The 21,562-nt window shown below is 27.6% G+C and overlaps 1 protein-coding gene across 1 annotated transcript in view; it reads right to left on the reverse strand.

The window, feature by feature from the left end:
- The window catches only part of LOC123296655 (NAD(+) hydrolase sarm1), a 31,094-nt gene extending 10,936 nt beyond the window's left edge, over positions 1-20,158 (reverse strand). The window contains exons 1-4 of the mRNA XM_044878218.1: positions 19,931-20,158; positions 15,866-16,225; positions 11,718-12,311; positions 9,977-10,150 (exon numbers count right to left, since the gene is read on the reverse strand). Of these exons, the coding sequence (XP_044734153.1) occupies positions 9,977-10,150; positions 11,718-12,311; positions 15,866-16,225; positions 19,931-20,026 (1,224 nt within the window). The 5' untranslated portion in view covers positions 20,027-20,158. The remainder of the gene's footprint in view (positions 1-9,976; positions 10,151-11,717; positions 12,312-15,865; positions 16,226-19,930) is intronic.
- Positions 20,159-21,562: the final 1,404 nt, after the last annotated feature.

Raw genomic sequence — 21,562 nt, forward strand, 5'->3', positions numbered from 1 at the left:
AACGAATTATTAAATTCTTATAAATGCAGTAGACTGAAAATTTTTTCAGTCATCAAGGTCCTTCGACGCATTAGTACAGTAATTGGCGAATATTTAAGAAAATGATTACAGAATTATTTTAGTTTACTAATAATTTCACCTTTATTTTAACGGATTATTAAATTCTTAGTATACAGGGTGTCCTGTAACTCGATGGAAATAGCTTAAGAGCGTATTCTTTGGACAATTTTAAGTCAAAAGTGCATTATATACTTTTGTCCAAAACCCAATAGTTAAGGAGTTATGGATACTATTAAATTTAACCAATGAAGATATTGTTGAGTAAAGTAGATTAATGTTTTAATAATTAAAATTTTTGTTATCTACGCAGAAAAAGAGGGACTATTTCGACCATATTAACTTGGAACTTAAAATTATCCAAAGAATACGCTCTTAAGCTATGTCCATCGAGTCACGGGATACCCTGTATACACTGTAGCTAAAGTTAATCAAGCTAATTCAAGGCGAAGCTTGCATATCATCTCTATGATAGACAAAATTTATTTAATCGAGAAAATAAAATCAAAAAAACAGTCTAATCCAGGAATCAATGGATCCTTTTCAATGGATTTTTATGGGACCTGGTGAAAAATATTTGTCTAAGTGTACTCAACATAATCATATTCATGCGAATTTATGCTTTTTCGATTTACGCCCACACAGTGGGACAGAAGTACCGTATTTTCTGACACTACATTTTCTTTATTTACACCATATTTGGAAAAAATGCGGATTTTTGACGAAAATTCGTTATTGGCGAAAATAAAGATTATTTTGTGGTTCCAATCAAAAATTTAATTTGAAAGCAATTAGATATTATATTTTGGACGATTATAAGTATTTTTTACTCTTGAAAATTTTTACCTAACCTCACCGTTTTGGATATATAAGCCTTTGTAAACTCGAACTTGAAACATAGCTTAGAACACTCTCGATCAAAATACTTTTCAAAAAAGAAAAAAAATCAAAAGCGGTTAATCAGTAAGAACTATGATACCACAGACAGACACACTGATACACAGACGCGTTAAACTTATAGCATCCCCCCCTTTGTTATTCAGGGGTTTAAAATATCTTTCCTCGAAAAAAGCTTACATATTTTATGAATAATCTCTTACAAGCAAGTAAACACTTAATTATATTCGTATAATTATAATTAATTCAAGTTCAATAAATTATTGTAATTATTAAAAATTTAACAAATTAAATTATTTTAAATTCATTTTCCTTTGTTTCGAAAATGAAAATTTTATACTTTCAACAGAACACGATTTTTAAAATTTAGGCGGGAAATTGATTATGAACAACAATTACAAGTTATCACAGATTTCGCTTAGTCTCGAATTTTCTCAAAAAAAAAAGCCAAATCATTAAAATTTATAAAAAAAAATTGTACTTTTTCCAAAAAAAACTCAATGGAATGTTTAAATATTTATGACAGTTCTAAAATATTAAAGAATTTGACGTCAGTATTTTTTTTATCAAAACAACATTAATTTAAACACATTTTTTGATACGACCACTTTCACTATAATTGAATTTCCACAAAAACTATTGAAAATTTACGGAAAATTAATTTTAATACACAATAAACACATCACAAATATAACACAAACGTTTTGGTAATAAGTGAAAATGTTAAATGGTGTAACAACACTAAAAAAAAATCAATTTCACAATGAAATGAAATTGTTATTACTTTTGACTTGTGTTTTGGATTCTGTTTAGTATTTTCTTTTTTTTTATTAAATTTACAATAATATTAAAATGTATAATATGTAATATGTTTGCTAATACTGTTGATTATAACATTAGAGATATATTTTTGGATCGTAGCCAGAATATAAAAATATATAATTATAGAGAATATAATATTTATTTTTCATGAATAATAAAATATAAGTAATTCGAAATAAATTATAATTATATTAGCAGATACCCGCCCGCTTTGCTGGTCAATTTCTACTTTTTAAAACAAAGAGTATCACGTTATAGCCCTTACTCATCCTCCCTTTTGTTCACAAAATGGATTTTAATTTTTCTAACTTTTTTGAAAATGAAGTTTTGCCCTTGATGCTCGCTGATATTGTAACTTTCTATAGGTCCAATCATTAAATTAACCTGATTTTTATACTTTTTGGATCAAAATTACCCCATCCACCGAGTTTCATCAAATTCCAAAACAAAATTTTTTTTCCGATTTTCTCGATTTTTTCAAAGGGGTACCCCTTAAAAAAATTGCAAAAATCGAAAAATATTTTTAACTCCAATTTCGATAAAACTCAGTATATAAGGTAATTTTGTCCCAAAATGTACAAAAATCGGGTGCATTTGTTGACTGGTCGAATAGTTTTTGAGATACGGACTAAAATCGATCAAAATATTGCGATATCTCAGAAACTCTGCCCTGTAACATATTATAGGTCAAATAATTTTTAAAATCGGTTAAGTAGTTAATTCAAAATTGACGTATTTCCATACAAACTATCATCCCGTTTTCACCACCAAAATTACAGAGTTTCATATAAACTTTCATCCCCAATTGGACACTCTTAAATAATGAATTTTTATGAAAAAAGTAAAATAAACTTTTGTCTCAAACCATGAGCTCATATATTAAGTTTTAAATTTCTAACTTCAGAAAACCGATCAGTATTAATACTTTTTTTTAGTCGTTTCGTTTTTTTAAAACAGAAGCTTTTAGATTAATTTAATAATGTTATTTTTTCTATAAAAGTTTCTATATAAAATTCCTAGAATTTAATGTCATGAACAAGTTTATATAATTCGACTAACCTACTAAAATCTTGAAGGTAAATAAATAGCATTACTTCAAATAATAACATGATTTTATTAACGCATGCAGAGAAACGGATGTATAAAACAACCTATCTAATAAAACTGTAAAAAAATCAATACATTTACTGTAATAATAATAATAATCGTAAACATCCCATTCACACTGAGTTTATTTCGATGAACTACGATTTACCAAATCAAAATTTGTTAATAATTCATATAAATTTATTTTTATTTTACAACCATTTACTCTAGACGATAAATTTATCGCGGCTGATGGATTTTCATGGCTCCAATAAAGTTTGTTTTTATACCCTGTCATAGAGGGTGAGCCACCTATTAGTTTTAATGACCTAAACAAAAATTGTAGAGTTGGATGGGAGACATCATGTTTTGACATCAGATTGGACATAGTTCTTCGGGTTGCTTTAAGAGCCAATTAGGATTCTAAACGGTAAGAAATAGAATATCACTTTAAATTAGAAAGTTGATTCGAATAAAAGAACTAATAATTTATGTTCAAAACATTTTTTCGAAAAACGTTAGTTAGGAGAAAAAGCGAATTAAAAATATGTCATATGTCAACACTACAATTTTTGTTGAGTTCATTCTTTAGTAGGTGGTCTTTGGCGAGATATTCAGATGCATAGATTAAAATGACCCACCTTGTAAATGAAATATATATCAAGGTATACTAAGTTTAGTCCCAAGTTTGTAACGCTTAGAAATATTGATGGTACGATCAAAATTTTGGTGTAGCTATTCATAAAATCACCTAATTAGTTTCCCTTTGCCCGTCCGTCTGTCTGATAATAGATATCAAGCTGAAATTTTTGTAGCGTGCTCAGGACGTTAAAAATTAGGTTTCAGTTCGTAAATGAGCAACATAGGTCAATTGGATCTTAGAAGGTGGATCCGTAGGACCCAATTTTTAAACTGTTAGAGATAGAATAAAAGTTTAAATATAAACAAGTGAAAAAAAACAATTGACTGAGTTAATTGTTGAAATACCATGTATAGACAGTGTTGATTGCTCTATCACATTACACATTTACATATACATGTCACACATACATAACTGATAATCCCATATTAATACATACTATAAAATTTGCATCTAATGTGTGCCCTCGTGAGTAAACAGTGATGTTTACAAAAAAATGTTTCAAACAAAAGTTGTTTATTTTTTGATAAGGAACATTTTTTATATTGAAACTTTTGTTCTATCTCAAACGGTTTACAAGACGTTACAAAATTGAGACTAAACTTAGTATACCTTGATATATATTATATATATACATGGTATAAAACAGCAATCAACGATAATATTAATAAGTGGCATATTTAGATGCAAAGCCGCCCTGGGCTAGTAAAATTGACCCTCCTATTGGCTTGGGTTATCGAAATTATACTTATCCTACAAAATACTTTCGATAATTTCCGTAAACCAAATAAATAGCTCTTAAACTCAAAACTTAATTTATTAAAAATAAATCAATTACTGATATTCAACACTTTCTATACATGGTATTTCTACAATTAACTCAGTCAATTGTTTGTTTTCACTTGTTTTTTTTAATGTATTTAATTGAATAATTCGTCAAAAATGTAAAAAAAAGTAAAAAAATTGTATAATTTATTTTTCGCATGTTTACGAAGACCAAAAAAGGTAATCTCCGGTTTTTATGCAATTTTCTTTTGTCATTCCTATGTTGAATACTATTTTTTAGGGGTTACCTCTCCCGCTTTAATGTCTTAAGAAAATCAATCTCTAATTTCTATACATACTTTGTCTTTATATAGAGGTAGGAACATCATAAAACTGTCTCAAAAAAATTTCACAAAACTATTGATTAATTGAAATTCTACAAAATAACAAAACTACCTTGTCAAAAAACAAATCTAACAAATATATTTTGTAAAAAATGAAACATAAACAACACACCTGTTTGGTCATTAATCTACAACGATTATTATAACAAATAAATCTCATAAACTGATTTAAACACATAAATCGTCCATAAACACTTTTGTCACCAACAACACCACTATGAATTGTATACAAATTATATTTATTACAACTACTAATTATTAGTATTCTATAATTAATTGATAAACGTGATAACATATTTTCTCACTACATTTAATTAACAAAAGTTACTTGAAACACAAATATCATAATTAATATCAATATGTCGTTTTTAAAACATTTAAAAGTAATTTTCTAAGTAAGGTATAAAATTTAGATTATGTTATTTATTGTTATTTCTTGGCTAGAAAATCAATTAATTTTTTTTAACGATATATTTCCACATTTAAGTAAATTTTCTGATATGGTTTTATTCGGAAGAAACTATAAAAATTTTTTTGATTAAAGGAGAAACGCGGACTAGAATCTTTGCAGGCCAGAAACGTTTCTATTTCTCACTGACCCGGAAAAAATAAATCGAAAAAAATTTCTGTAATAGTGTCCCATTTTTGAACGTAAGGGCTAAAAACTTTAGAACCCAACCAATTCGTAATTATAACAATAATCCGGGCCTATAAAATTTTCGGTCTTTTTTTTCCGATTATACGACCACGGGCATATGAACGGCGGGACAGAGATATGAATCGAGATCACTGGCAATGAGACAAAAATTGACTTTAGTCCGATGGCTTGTCTAGAGATTTAGTGACGCCTTTTAAATACATCAAATCATCGAACGTTCAGAAATGTAAGGCCCCAATTCATGTAAGTCAAAATTTTTCCAAGAAGACTGTCTAAAAAAAACTGGCGTGTCTATTCGAGAAAAAACTTTCGAAATTTATAAATAATAAGACTTTTCTGAATTGACAATACTCGATTATACCGTTGCATGATTTCGATGCAATTTTCTTTGATTGTAGCTTAAGCAAAAGAGTTTAAAATTATTTACCCCCGACCGCTAGTCTTTAAATTTTATTTCGAAAATGGGATAGAATCACGGTTAACGCCAAGAGCTTAATATTTCAAACGTGGTATCATATATTCGATTTTAATAAGGTTCAAAGAATTTTTGTTTATATTTACAGCGTTTGAAAATTTCTCAAACAACAATTTTTAACACATCAGAGCAATTTAATTTTTTTCCCCTGATATAAAGTAAATTTCTGGACATTTTCAGCAAAAGCAACTAGATTCAAAGCTTTTTTGAAATTTTTAAATCGTTTAATATAAAATAAAAAAAGAAGCGAAACCGTGAAAATTTATTTCAGGTAACATTAATTAAGCGCGTAAAACTTACTTGAATGTGGAAGTTTTTGTTTTCGATTGAAAGAGAATTTAGTAAAAACTAACATTGTAGTACTTGTTAGTATGTTGTTTTGGGGGTAGTAACGTACAATTTAGTACCAATGCATAGACTAGTACCATTGAACAACCATGGAAAAGACGCCGTCGTATGTACAATGGTTCAAAATAAAAAATCGGGTAAATGTGTAACGAGTATTTGACTTGAAAGTTTCGTTGTTTATTTAATAGAAGCTGTGAGTATGTTGGAAAAAATTGCAGCAACTCTTGGGCTAATATAATTGAAATCGCGGAAATATTTAAAACTGGAGATTTGCAAAATCGGCCCCATTACATTAACTTCGCCTGGGAAGTTACGCGCGTTACTGTATACGTAGTAACCCACCGTAAGATATTTTTTTAAATCCATTTGGTCTCACTTCAGAACTATTTATTAAGGTAGTTTTGATCATGCTGATCAAAAGTTCCGTTGGCCTCAACCCTCAAAAACCCTTCCCTTCCGAGCTACGGCCCTTCAAAGGTTGTGCTGCTTTGAAAAGATATGTTCATTTAAACAGATGTGTTGTTTATGAAAATATTTAAATTTAAAAAAAACTTCCTCTTCCGCTAACTCCAATTTTTGGTAATCTACGCTATTACGCAGCTTGAGTATAAATAAATCTAACCTTGAGTACAAAGTAATCTCAAACTGAAATAAATGTTGAAAATTTCTAAGAACAAAAATTGTAATTTCCAAAAATAAATGGACATGAAACAAAATTTTTTACATTTTATTTCTGGACTTTTCGATAAATCGACACGAAACAACATTTTTTATATTTTATTTCTGGTTTATTTCTGGACGTTTCGAAATTATTCATATAAATTATTTCAGTGCGAAAAAATAAATAAATATGTAAATTTTAAAACAATATTATAGGTAATAAATTCGTTGCATTCGTTGCCAAAAATTAAAAATGTTTACATCCTGTCAAATTTGTGTTGATAAATCTCTTCATATGAATGAAATTATTTGTATACGGAACCATAAAAACTAATAAACATACAAATACCAATGCGGTGCTTTATTCACAAAACTAGCATTATGACGCGCCCGCCTTACGACGTCGATATTCTAACGTGAGACGTATCGTGTGATGGCGTCATCATTCTCATAACTACAAAAGTGTATAAGATAACCTTGAATAGTATTAAATAAACTAAAATTATCGATTTTCTCATAGCTCGCATAGTATTTATACAGAGTGACTAAAAAGATACTGATATGCTATTTTTTCATATTATTATCTAAAAATATTAAAAACTTTTTGGTTTCAATTTGGCACATTTGTTTATTTGGTTGTAACAACTTCGTACCGAAAATTACAAAAAAACTATTAAACCAATAAAAAAACGGAATATGCTATAAGACCGCACGACTGAAGTAAAACTTCTTTAGCTCCATCTTTTGGTATAAATACATGTTACAAATAGAATAAATATTATTTATAAGATTATTGAGTAATAAAAAAAAAAAAAAATACATCTATTAATATACTTGAGCTGGTTTCGAACTCTAGTCTCCGGTATCGAAAACCAGTATTCTGCCACTAAGCTAATGAGTCTATATGTAAATGTATAATATGAGGACCAATACACACGTCAAATTATTGTAAGATTTAAAGAACTTTTGGGATATTTAAAACATGATAGAATCGAAAAATCATGTGTAGCCTTTCACGTTATCGAAAATGATCGTAAAATCGACAAATCTAATTTAAAGTTTTTGAAATCACAACCCAGCCTTAGCGAATTAGATGCTCTACATTCAAAAACTGAATAATGAAACAATGGAATTGGATATGCAACCTATTCCAGATTTGAATTTAATAAAGTTAAAGTTGAATTTGTAGAATTAATAATAGATTTTGAAATTTTTTAGTTTCATGATTTATTTTTTGTTTATAATTTTATTTTTTATTTTAAGTGTCAAAATCAGGTGATCAAATACTCGAATATCATTGACCTATAACGTTCACGCTCATTGGCCTAACACCAATCATCTAATCGAAAAATTAATCGTAATAAATGAAACATAGTATACAATAGACAGCAAGGTATTTTCAAAAAATCGATTTTTAACCTTGACTTTGAATAACTCGCGACGTGAACAATATTTTGTGTAAAATTTTTGGTTATTTGCAGCTTTTACCTTTCACCTAATTCCATTGGATTAATTTATCAAATACATAGTTTATTTACTAAGTAGCTCTTACTTTATTTAACTATTTACAAGAGTATTATGATTTGAAACAATGTTTAATAATAATTATAATTAAAAATAATAACATTTCATTAAAAGCCATTAAGTAAATGTGAGTTTATCACGCATTAGCATAGGGATATAGTAGCATTATAATTTTGCGTTTATAATTTTAATTATTATTCCCAGAAAGAAGATGTTTTAATTCAGTAATGGTTACTAACGATGAAATTGTGCGATAAGTACAATTATGGAGGATCATGTTTAAAGTAATGTTGATTAAAAATATAAACTAAACGTTATTGCGAAAGCTCCAATACTCACAAAAAAAAAACCTCTTTAATCTAGTATCTATCTGTAGTCAAGGACGGATCTACTTAAGGACTTTTTACAAAAGACCCCCAACCTTTATTGAATACATAAGAAAATACTTAAATCCTTAATTTTGGTTAGAGCCGGCGCTGAGTATTATCACAGGGCCTGTAGTACTAAACAAAGACCTTTTCCAATATTAATCATTTAATATTAATTATGTTTGTCACTTATTCGACTAATATGAAAATAAAATGAATCATAAAAATATTTTTTTTTAAATGTTTATTAACATTAAAATAAAGGAAAATGTAATAAATTTTATGCATGCTATTATAATTGTACTTTTTTAAATCTGAATTTTGTATCAAAATAATAAATAATTTATGTATTCTATTAAAGAATATTAAAATTTAATTTTCATAGTAGTTGAAACATTTTGACATAGTAGTTGAAACAAATAATATTTAAAAGTACAACTACAGATACTTTACGCTCGAAAAATACCCCCTAGGTCGTTATAAAAATACGTTACAGAATATGTGAATAGAAAACAGATCTGATTTATCAAAATCATATCGTAGAATAGTCAAACATTTTATACAAATCATTATGACTTGACACATTGATGGAATAAAGCTAGAACCTAGATCAAGGTGTCTTCTGTCCCCTCCTTGAGAACAACTTGTCTCCAGGTAAGAGATACTATTTTATTTTTGGACCAAACATTCTAAACCTGAGGTCGTGTAAGTTTTTGCAGGTGCAAATAACATGTATGGAGGTTTCATCGTCCTCCATACAGACCCTACAAGTTGGATCATCAAAGATCCCCATGTTATAAATATCACCTTTTTAACATGGAGATCAATCGAAAGCGTCCTGTCACTAGACCCATCAACCTTCTCAACTGTGCTATAGTGAGTTTCAGGCGAACACAGTCGATTGGCCTAGCGGTGGTTATACACAGTTTGGCCAGCCATTCCTTGATTTGGTAAATTGCGGAGCATCTTGCTATGGGAATGACAGGCTCAGGTAAAAGGGATGTTTGAGACTCCCCCTATCGTGCTAAAGAGTTCGCTGGTTCATTCTCTTTAACACTACAGTGGCCCGGTACCCAGAACAGCCTGACTCTGTTATTCAGTACAAGACGATACAGTGAAGAAAAATGCATTACGTACATCACTAAGAATAACCATTGAATTTTCGGGAATACTAACGAATTACTGTATTGAATCACTAATAAGAAAATTTAGAAAAGTTTCGAACAATAAAACTAAACATTATAGCTAAAAAGGAAATATTTTAAAATTTACCTTAGTTTTTTGTACATTTTTCTCTGCAGTTAAACACCCATCAATATTCACTTTTGCATGAATTGCGGCTGACGCCTTATTTTGTTGAAAATTAATATCATTAGTTTGTAACGATTTCATTTCAGCTGTATTCGCTGTTGCTTTCTCAGCACTAAAGCCATCACTTACAACAACCTAAATGATAAAAAAATAGTTTTCTTTAATAATCTTTTTATTACATTTTTACTGCTAAAATAATAAATTTGGAGTTGTATGCAGACATTTAAATAAAAACAATTTTTACTTTTAAATTCTAATTTGTATATTTTTTCAGTAATAAATTATATTTCCCTTGAATTTTGAAATTTAAATGGAAGCATTAACAGAGCAATACTAAATAAAATTAGAAGAGTAAAAATGAATATGTTTACGAAACATATTTTTTAATCACAAATCACATTTAATTAATTGAAAAATTATTCTTGTATATATATAGATATTACAAAATTGCAATATCGTTAATATTAGACACACTTCATTGGTTTTTAAATAAAAAAATATCCTCTGATTGTCACAAAATCAACTATAACAGGTGTTCAATTTAATTTGAGACTTATAGTATTATATAAAGTATTAACTCACAATCTCTCAAATAAAATCCTTAGCGGAACTGCCGGGAAATATAACTTTGTAAGAAGTCGGTAATACGTTACTTGTCGGTTATAAAATTCATAACAAATATTGAATTAAACGTGGGTAAGCTATTCATGTATTTTTTTTATATTTTTAATTCATTGTTTACACCGTTATAACAAAGTAAAAAATATAAATAATGCTTAAAAATGCTGTATTTAAGTGTAAAAAAATATTAAAAATACATTATAATTTTGAGATATTTAAACGCAGTTTTTTGGCGCTCTCTGTTGATGACGTATAAGTACGTGATCTGTCAATTGATGACAGTTCAATGTATAATTTACAATTAAAAAAAATGAATTTACAACACAGAATTTACACTCGTTATTATTAAGTTTTCTAATAAAAAGCCGTAGAATAGTATAATTTAATGAAATACCATATAAAATGTAAGTAATTAATATCATACAGTATGTTAACAAATTTGACAAGCCCGTACTTTGATGTCACGTCCGTATTAATTTCCGTTTTAGAAATTTTTAACTACCCTCACTGAATTTGTACTTTTATTAATTAATTTTAAGTAATTAAAAAAATATTAATTACTAAAATAATGGTTTAGTTGAAATGTCCAGTCATTAAAGTTACCCTATTGTTCGAACACGTTAATAAACATAATTGGTCCTTACTAAAATAAGAAAAATGATCCTTTTTGTAAATTAACTTGTTTTTGTTTTATTACTTAGTCTCAAGTTAAAATGCACGCTCTGTATACGTATACATAGAAGATACTTAGAATAGGCACTTGACAAAGTCTTTTTTTTTTTTTTCAATTATCTACTCAATTTTTACAAGAGGCATTTTGTTTTATTTTTTATTGTCAAGGAAGTAATGCACATAGGCATGCACATTTTTATACAATAATTCAATATATTAATTTATGCGCTTTGTCGGCCTCTTTTTTTAACGGTCAATAATTCACTTATTCCGTTTCCTATGCTTTTAAGCCTTTATGTTATATATAACCTCTTTGGGTCGAAATGACAAAGTAACTGAACAAAACTTTCAACCTAGTTTAACCTTAACCTACTCCAAATTTATGAATTTATAAAATAATAATACATACCTTTGTTTTGGATGCAGTATGTGTACGTTTCTGTTCAAATTTCAACGTATCAGCTGTAGTTGTTGTATTAATTTGTCCATTATTCGCATGTACATTATTCGCATGATTCGGTACAGATGATAAATAATTATTAAAATGATTATCATTATAATTCGGAACATTATCACATGAATCTAATGTGTTTGCTGTGCTTGGTGTATCAGGGAATGTAATAACTGGTTCCGATGATGTACCGTTATTATCAACAATCGGATCTGTATCGGTATCCATTAAATTCTCTAATGAGTTACGTAATTGTTGATGTAATAATGATGTTTTAGTTTGATGATTTTTTAATGAGGCAGACATTTCACTTAAACTTTTCATTTCTGATATACTTGATTTTAATTCAGCAATATCAGATTTCATTGATGATTGTTTTAATTCGGATGCTAAGGCACTTGATGATGATGATGATGATGAACTTGATGATGTACTACTTGATGATACAATTTGATGATGTCGTTGTACACGTTGGCTACTTGTACTGCTGGTCGTTGTTGATTTTAATTGATTTGTATTATTGTTTGCTGATAAGGCTGCGTTTGTTAGAATCTGTAAACAAGAAAATTACATTGTTGGTGAGTTTTATTTGTATAACCTTTCTTTTAATTCACATGCAATATTTAAATTACTCAGTTTGATTTTAACATTTAGCAAATTAAACAGGGTCTGTCTATTGGTTTTAAATATTTGAACAGTCTACAAAAAATAACTGTTCCTTATCAGTACCGCCGCTTCTGGTGCTTGATAAAAATTTTATCCGCCTTCTAATTGAAACGTTTACTTTCAAAACATAATATGTACGCTTGTTTTCAAATTTTTTTTTGTGGTGTTATAAAAATTTGAGGGGTTGATAAAAAACAAAGGTCTTGGTCATGGATGTTACGCTTTTCAAGTAAATAAAAGTTCCAAAACAAAAACCCCGACTACAAAATCACGCTCTAAAAAGTATGAAACAAGAAAATAATCTCATCTGAAATTGTTATGATAAGTAAAATCGTCATTACAGTCGGGGAACCGTTCTGTGAAGAAAAAAATTTTCTATATAGTTCTTTTAGCTAGGATACTCGATCAGCTGATATAAATTAGAAATACCTTAACATGATATTAAAGCTTTCAGGAAATAAATTCTCATTTATAAAATATATAGGGTCTCTTCCGGTAAAGCGAATGAATGAAGATTGATGAAGAGACGCGAGGTCGTTTACTCAACCTATTCTCAAACTTTAAATAGTTGTGATCTTTAACATTTTGGTGTTTGGATAACGTCTATTTTACGATAGATTATTCGATTCTCAAACCGTTTAAATATCAAATATTTCGAAATTTTTGCCACACGACAAAATACAGGACATTCTAGTGCAACACCAAAATCGATAGCACATTCAAAAATACCATCGAAAATGGACCACCCTTTACAATTAAAATAAACGTTAATTAAAATATTACGAAAAACAAAGTACAAACTAAGCGAAGTTAATTATATTCCACCTGGTTTATATTTTAGTCTTACTGAATCAGAAATAAATAATTCAAAACATTCACAAGGCTATATTTTGACAAAAAATTGGCAGTAGAATCAATTTTGTAACAAAAACATTTTTAACCTATTTAAAAAATGCAAAGAAAATTTTAAAAATTTGGTTTCGTACACATGATTTAAAAAAATTAAATTAAAATATTATTTTAAATTGAAAACTGTTTTTCACAAATATTATAAAAGAAAATCAATTCACAAATTATCATCACAATAATAATTTAAGTATTTTACGTACAATTTTTTACACAGGTAATTTTAATAAATGTTTTTTTCTTTCAAATGTATGTATATCGTAAAACGTTTTGTTAATAAATGAATCTCAAACTTATCATCAAATAGTGTCGTTCGTTGTTGCGCGTAATCGAATTTTCGTTTAGTGTTTGTAAATTTTGATGAAACACTATTATATAGTATATACTGAATGCGATGATTAACAAGACTTTTAATAATATTTTTAGAATGTTACTAAATATAATTTTCTTAAATGTATCTTTTTATTAACATAATTCTGGAGAATTCATCAGCAATTTTAGAAAATAATAAATATTAATCAAAATATACCGAGGGTTTAGATATTTTCATTAGATTAAATTTAAGTTAAGAGTAAGTGTAAGAAGATCTTTATAACACAAAATTTACTCAATCGATAAGTGCCATAATTTGACGAAAAAGCTCGAATAATGATAATTAATTGATCTGTGATTATGACATCAATTGTCTGCATAAACAAATGCGCTGATATTTTGTATGATAGGTTAGGTTAGGTTAGAGTGGCTGTCCTGGGGTGGTACATGCTTTGATCATAAGGTCCATTGTGAATTGAATTTTAAAATTGATTTTGTTATTTTATAAATTAAAACTAACATTTTCCGACTACCCTATTAATCAGTGATCATTTTAAGCTGTATTTAAAGACAAATATATCTGAAATAGGAAAAAATCGAGTCACAGAAGTTCGTTATTATGTGTCGTACCTGAAACAGTGTAGGCAATATGTGTTACACTTCTTTACTTTCTAAGTCGATGAATCAAATTTAAACATTTTTTGTATAGGACAAAGTCAGGATCTTTTTTAATAAGTTGGCTTTTTTCGATTTTACCTACGAGCTAGACTCGAATTAATTTATTTGTTTGGTTCGACTGCAACTTACTGCACCTTGTTTCTAACATTTTTGGATAGGTTTCTAAGTAGACTATGAGACCCTGTATATTGTGTTATTATGTCTCTAATATTCAGAAAAATTATTTAACAGAAATTTAGACGTAAACAAATAATCTGAGAAATGTTTTTCCACAAATAATATTCTATCACTAATATTATTACAGTCATCGTAAACACATTGTTATATTTTAAATACTAAAAAAAATTGTAACATGGACATTTGCCAAATAAATGAAATCAAACTTTTAAAATAATCAATTACTCATTTAAGTATAATTTTATATATAACAAATATAAAAATAATATTAATAACAATAGATACAGGTTGTTTCAAGAACTGAATAGGCGGCAGGCTGAACGCCTGACCCTGACAGTGTATCACAATTATTGCAGGAGCTGTCACCTTGGGGAAGACGAGGAAACGACATCTACTTGCCATGAGGAGATGGACTCACTAGAGCCAGTCTTTTTGACGACCTCTCCGACCTTAAGTCTATTGACGTTAAAATACTCCTGTCTGAATAGATTTGTCATTCGTTCTTGAATTGGATTAACTCAATGTATATTTCCCGAGTGAATATAGTGGAAAACAAACAAGAGATATCGAAATATTCATCAGAAAAAGACGTCACTTAAATTTTATTCTTCAAAGGGGCGTCTCTAATCACGTGTCCTTTAGCAGTAAAATGTTATTTATTAAATTATTAATTTTAATATTTACAAAAAAAAAAAAATCAAATCAGTGATTTTTTATATAGATTTTAAAATTTTTACAGTTTTTTTTATTACTGTGTAAAACCAAAATATGCTACTTTAAAAACTTCTGCTTTGTGGTTAAATAGTTGATAATTAGAAGTGGCTCCTCTGCCGCGCCGATAATTAATAATTTCATGCAAACTTCCGAAACTCCGGATCATTTTGTATTTAAAAAAATATTATGCTAAATTTATCTTGTTTGGTAACAAATAATTAAAGGTCTAGGAGAGCACATTTTAAAAAGAAAAAAAAATTAAAGAGAAAAACTAAAACTCGACTATACAAAAGACGAAATGCAATATAAAGGAACCCTTAAATATAAAGAAACGTCAAAACACAGATTTCATTTGAAAGATCTAAGATTTCATCATTCTGATCTAGGATTCATCAACTCCGTATTCAAGTATTTTTAATCCAAGACCTTTCCGATAGGTTTAGAAAAATATTTTGACTGTTAACAACGTCTATTTTTGAATTAATTATATTCTGTACTAAAGGGTGTCAATAAGTAATAAAGTTTGCGACGCTCGCACTGATAGCCATATTTGAAAAGATTTGATGTGAGCGGTCAGCGCGGCTACGGAGTATCTATCGTTAGTTATAATTATTGAATAAATTAATTCTGTTTAAAACACGGTGATGACTTACTTGCGTTTGTGGTTGTGTTGTAGTCAATATTGGATTATTATTATGTATAATATTTGAAACACATGTTGGATAAAAATTCTTAGTAGTATTTGTTGCACCAGTACCACTGTTATTATTTGTAACTAATTGTTGTGTTAATAAATTATTTGGATCTGTTGTTGAACATTTACGTTGTAAATGTTCTAATACTTTATTCATACTATCATCATTATTGTCTGTTATTAATGAAGGCAACGTTGTTGTTACCTTATTATTGTTATTGTTTGTATTATTTAAATGTGTTGTTAAATCATTTTGTTGCATGATATCTGGTGTTGCTTGCGGTTGTGATTGTTGCATTCCAGGAATACCACCGTCATTCTAAAAATAACAAAGATAACAATTAATTTTATTATTTTAAAATAGAGTGTTTTTGTTTGAATGAGATCTAGCTATTATTGTTTGAAGGAAAATAAAAGCTTTAATAGTTCAGACAGTAAGTTGAAAATATAGGGCTCATTTTATAAAGAGTTATGTGCAGTTTTTTTTTAGCGTCCCAATTTTAGCTATTATCAGTTCTAATAAGAACTATGAATAAAGTGATCACTAACACTGACACTTAAACTTTATGGTATGGTATTAAAGTTCAAATTGACTTTTAATTATTATTATGAACCTTCTGTATGGGAATATAGAAAAGTGTTGTTTTTTTGACTTTTTCTGGCAATTTTTAAATTTTTCTCTCCGTAAGAGCCATTCTCGTACTTCAAGGAATATTATACAAAAAGAATTAGCGAAATCGGTTGAGCTGCTCTCGAGTTTTGCGCTTAGCAACACATTTAGCGATTCATTTTTATATTACAGATTATATTAAAATCGGATTTACAATTTTTCTGTGATTTCCAACTCTCTATTTCATCGAGAAATATCTTATTTTTTAAATACACTATTTATACAGAGCAGACATAAACAGATAGATAAGAAAATGATGAATAAAAACTTTGTAATAAAAACAATAAAATTGGAAACTAAACAACGCGGTTAATTAGACGTGTTTTTACGATAAAACACGTCTAATTAAAATATTTTCATTTCGATATCGCATCATTTTAATTATTTATATTCAATTAATAGATTATACCCATTTAAGGTAATATTTTTACATAATTATTTTATCAATTACATGACTTTTTACAAAAAGTTATTCTAAAGTAATTGCATAATTAACAATCTCAATTAATTAAAAAAATCGTCAAGTTACTAAAAGAAAATAAAACATTTGGTTATTTTTGGTTAATTTCTGAAACGAGCAGTTTCTCCACATAAGGTTGAAAATTTTTAATTTTTTTTAAGGATTTTTCGAGACCCATACTCTCATACAAGCGAGTATCATGGACAAAAACTCGCTGACATTGTAACTATAACTTCTATAGATCCAAACATAAAATTAACCTGATTTTTATAATTTTTGGATCAAAATTACCCGATCCATCGAGTTTCATCAAATTCCAAAACACAAATTTTTTTCCGATTTTCTCGATTTTTTCAAAGGGATACCCCTTAAAAAATTTGCAGAAAATCGAAAAAAATATGTTGATTTCCAATTTCGATAAAACTCAGTATATAAGGCAATTTTGACCCAAAAAGTACAAAAATCGAGTGCACTTGTTGACTGATTGACTAGTTTTTGAGATACGGACTAAAATCGATCCGGATACGGACTTGGACTATGTCCATCGAGCCACGGAACACCCTGTATATACATATATCTATCGATTGTTTGCAGCAATAAAAAAAAACACATTTTTAGCAAAAAGCTGTAATAAAATAATTTGACGATTTTACTGACAGTTTGTGGTTAAAATAATAAAGCTACCCGATAGGTAAGCCAACCCGGTTTATGGTCTGATCGTATAAATAGAAACTATTAAACAGGAAATTTATATCTCTAAGTAAAGATATAAAAATACAAAAAAATAAATACCTTTGAAATTATCTATTATCAAGAAATGATAAATATGATAATTACCACAATTTTAACGTAATCATAACGGAAAATTTTTGTTTCAATTACTTCGTAAAAGGTTGGAAATTTTAAAATGAAAATATTTTGGTGACACGATGTTTTTCTTATGAAGTGATTTACCGATAATAGTACTTACTAAAAATTTAACAAAAAAAAAAGGAGTGTCGTTGAACTATTTTAAATTATTCAGAAAAATGATTATTAACAATATTCATTTTTCCATTAAGGACTTTGATCCCGAAATAATCCGAAACTCGACACTTTTATACATCAGATATATTTGGTGGTACTAAGTATACCAAATATGTCTATTTTTCAACCATCAATACATGTATACAGAATGTTCGATTTACATCTAGGCATATTAAATATCACGAGTATGACAGAATACATGCGTTAAGCAATGTATATAAGTGAGAGGAATTATATACATGTGTTGAAGCTTCAATATGCGTTGAGATAGTTGTTAGACGCTTGGAGAGTTTGAGAGTGGGATAAGCCACGATATAAGTCACTTTTGCAATTTCAAATAACACCTATAATACCTCTTACTTAGATGCATTGCTTAACGCATGTACTCTGTCATACTCGTGATATTTATATGCCTAGATGTAAATCGAACATTCTGTATAATATCAGGAAGTGTCGCATTCTTTTGTCCGCAAGCATACATGTTCTCTCGCACAAAATCAACAAAAAAGTTTATGTATTAATTACCTAACAATTCAGCAAAAGTGAACAATGATTTAGTATGTATTGAAAAACAAAAATAGATAAGTACGGCATGTTTGAGGAAAATACTTCCTGTATATTAGGGACACAGTAATATATGGTGGAGTACCTAATTTTTCTATTATAAAAGCCTTGCCAGTCTATTATTTTATAATTCATATGTCTGTAGGTGATAGCAAAAATATAATAGACCTTTTCATTTCAATTACGATTCATTATTGTTTCGTGCACACGCTAATAAGTTGGGCAAAGATACAAGATATTTCTTATTCATTTTATCACATTAGTTTTTTTAACAAACTGTCCGAAACAAAGGGTAATCATTTTTTTTAAATGGAAAGGTCTATTAACAGACGTTACGTAATCAAACTATTTTTAATTAGCTAGTGCATTAAAAAATAATTGTATATAAAATTATGTAGAGGTTATGATTTACAAAGTTAAAGAATATTTATCGCGCGAAATATTTGACGCATGCGCATAACTTTTCATTACCTAATACTTTTTTTGCTTAAAAAAGCTATTTTCTAATTTTATTTCAGTTTCTATTCTAGTGGCGAAAATAATGTCGATTAGATGTCCTGACATTGTTCTATTTCTCTTGTATTTATGGCAAAGAAAATATTTTTCCCTGGCTTTCTCCGTGAAACTCAGACCTTTCTAGTGTTTCCAAGTTAGAGTTTAATCAGTTTCTATAGGTATTCATAATTTTAAAACCAGTATACTACTCTTTTAGATTAATTATAAAAATTGGACATTGAATTACTTATATTCACCCATAATCATCAAAAACGAAACAAAAATTTTCTAATGCATTTCATTAAAAATTGAATTTAAATTACAATATGGAGTAACAAACGATTATTAGTTTTACATACAAATGACAACCAATCTAGTTAATTATATTAAAATGGTTAAAACTTGGCACAGGTAATTATGACCTATTTATAATATTCTTTAAAAATATATATTCTTTACCTCAATTTGTAAATCAGACATTATTTTATTATGCACTCTTTTTTTTTGGGTAATTCCTCTCACAATCTCAAACACAACATTTTCCACACATTGATTTCTTGTATGAAGAAATCTTTAATAAATTAAAATTTAAGCGTGGGCATTATTCTTAATAATTTATTCTTTATATGTAGAAGGTCATAATTTAACACAAAGATTTTTTACAAAAAATTGCGCAATTTTTTTATAAAATTCATTTTTAGGACTTTAAAAATTAATATAAAAGCCTAATAAGATTAACTAAATATTAAATTAATTTATTGGGAAAAATTAAACAAATTTTAAGCAAAAAAAAAAAAATGTATACTTACACGTAATCTATATCGTAATTGCTCAGGTGATATAATTAAACGTTTATTTGGCTTTATTTGTCTAGGCGGTGCAGGTGGAGTTTGTTGATGCTGCATTGTTTTATTTTTAAATTTTAAGAGTTTAATTAAAAAGTTTATCTGTTTTATTTAATTGTTTATTACAGTTCGTGTATTCACATTTCACTTAAACTATCACATATTACAAAACAAAAAACAGAACTTTTAAAAAAAAAACTTAGAAAAACCTGGTTTAAAATTATCAAAAACATAAAACATTAATTATAATAACAATAAACGGTTTTTCAATTAATATATTCGATAAAAACAAATTTGAATCCATTCACGTTTAAAGTTGTAAATGTATGATTCATAAATGTAATTTTTGATTGGTATTATTAACATAATTAATATAACATTATACAAGTATACAAAAATATTACTAATAATAATCTTATCTAAATAATTCATAGTATTTTATCGAATATATATTTATCATATTTTAGTTAATTATATTGCATTACATACATATAGGTATGTATTATTTTATTTAAAAAAATTATTTTATTATTATTTTTTAATGTAAAAACGTATGAATCACCCCAAAAATAAACACAATTTTAATTTTTTAGGTTATGTTTGTGAACATAATATGTCAATTTATATAACGTAAGACTATCTACAAATGGGCGCATTCAGATATTCTCTAAAATAACGTGCATATTAAAAAATAAAAAAAACTTGAATATTTGAATTCGACCATAAAGAAAGTCTCTATATTTAGAATACGAAAGAAGTTAATTTATTTCATATGTTTGAATGAATAAGATGCAAATTTTTAGTCCAGTAAACTTAGGTTTTTTAAGTTTTCAAACTTTTTTTGAGTATGGACGGGTTTTGACGTATATATCCAGGACTCATTTTCTAAGTTAAAAATATTTAACCCTTCAGAATGGTAAAATTAAAAGAAAAAAAAAAAGGTTTTGAAACTATAATGCGAGTTAAAGAGTTTGATAGTATATTTAGTCGTTGAAATCGAAAATATTAAAATTCAAAATGGCAGTAAAAAATGTAACATTTTTTTGAAGTAGATAAATTCAAATTGAGAATAATACTACCCGTAAAGAAAAGACTTCAATATTTTTCTACCATGATGCTACTACTTAGTTCACATTTAACACAAAATCAGCTAATCTCAAAAAAGTTAGTAAGCGCCTTGTAATTTAAGCTTACTTTTATTATTAAAATCTTAGAATTGGATTATTAAATTTGATTCATAAACGATTTTATTCATTTTCTAAAATTTGATTCAATAATAATTGATTTGTCATGTATTTTCAATGAAAATGAAAGACAATTTTATATAAAATAAAAATTTTAGTTATTAAGTATATTTTAGTACTATTATACATGTATAACATATACGTTATACAAGTTGCCTATTTATTGAGTTTTTAAGTCAACTTTTACATTGACAGTTTTATTTAATAAACAACTAATTTATTGTTTATTTAAAAAACGAAACATTTACGCAACTAACTCATGGTTTACGAACGATATTTGACACCTAACATCTTTTACTGTACTAAATATGTTACCAAAGAAAATGAATCTTTTATAAAAATTATGAGTTTC

Source organism: Chrysoperla carnea, chromosome 3 (genome assembly GCF_905475395.1).
Source record: "Chrysoperla carnea chromosome 3, inChrCarn1.1, whole genome shotgun sequence".
NCBI lineage: Eukaryota > Metazoa > Arthropoda > Insecta > Neuroptera > Chrysopidae > Chrysoperla > Chrysoperla carnea.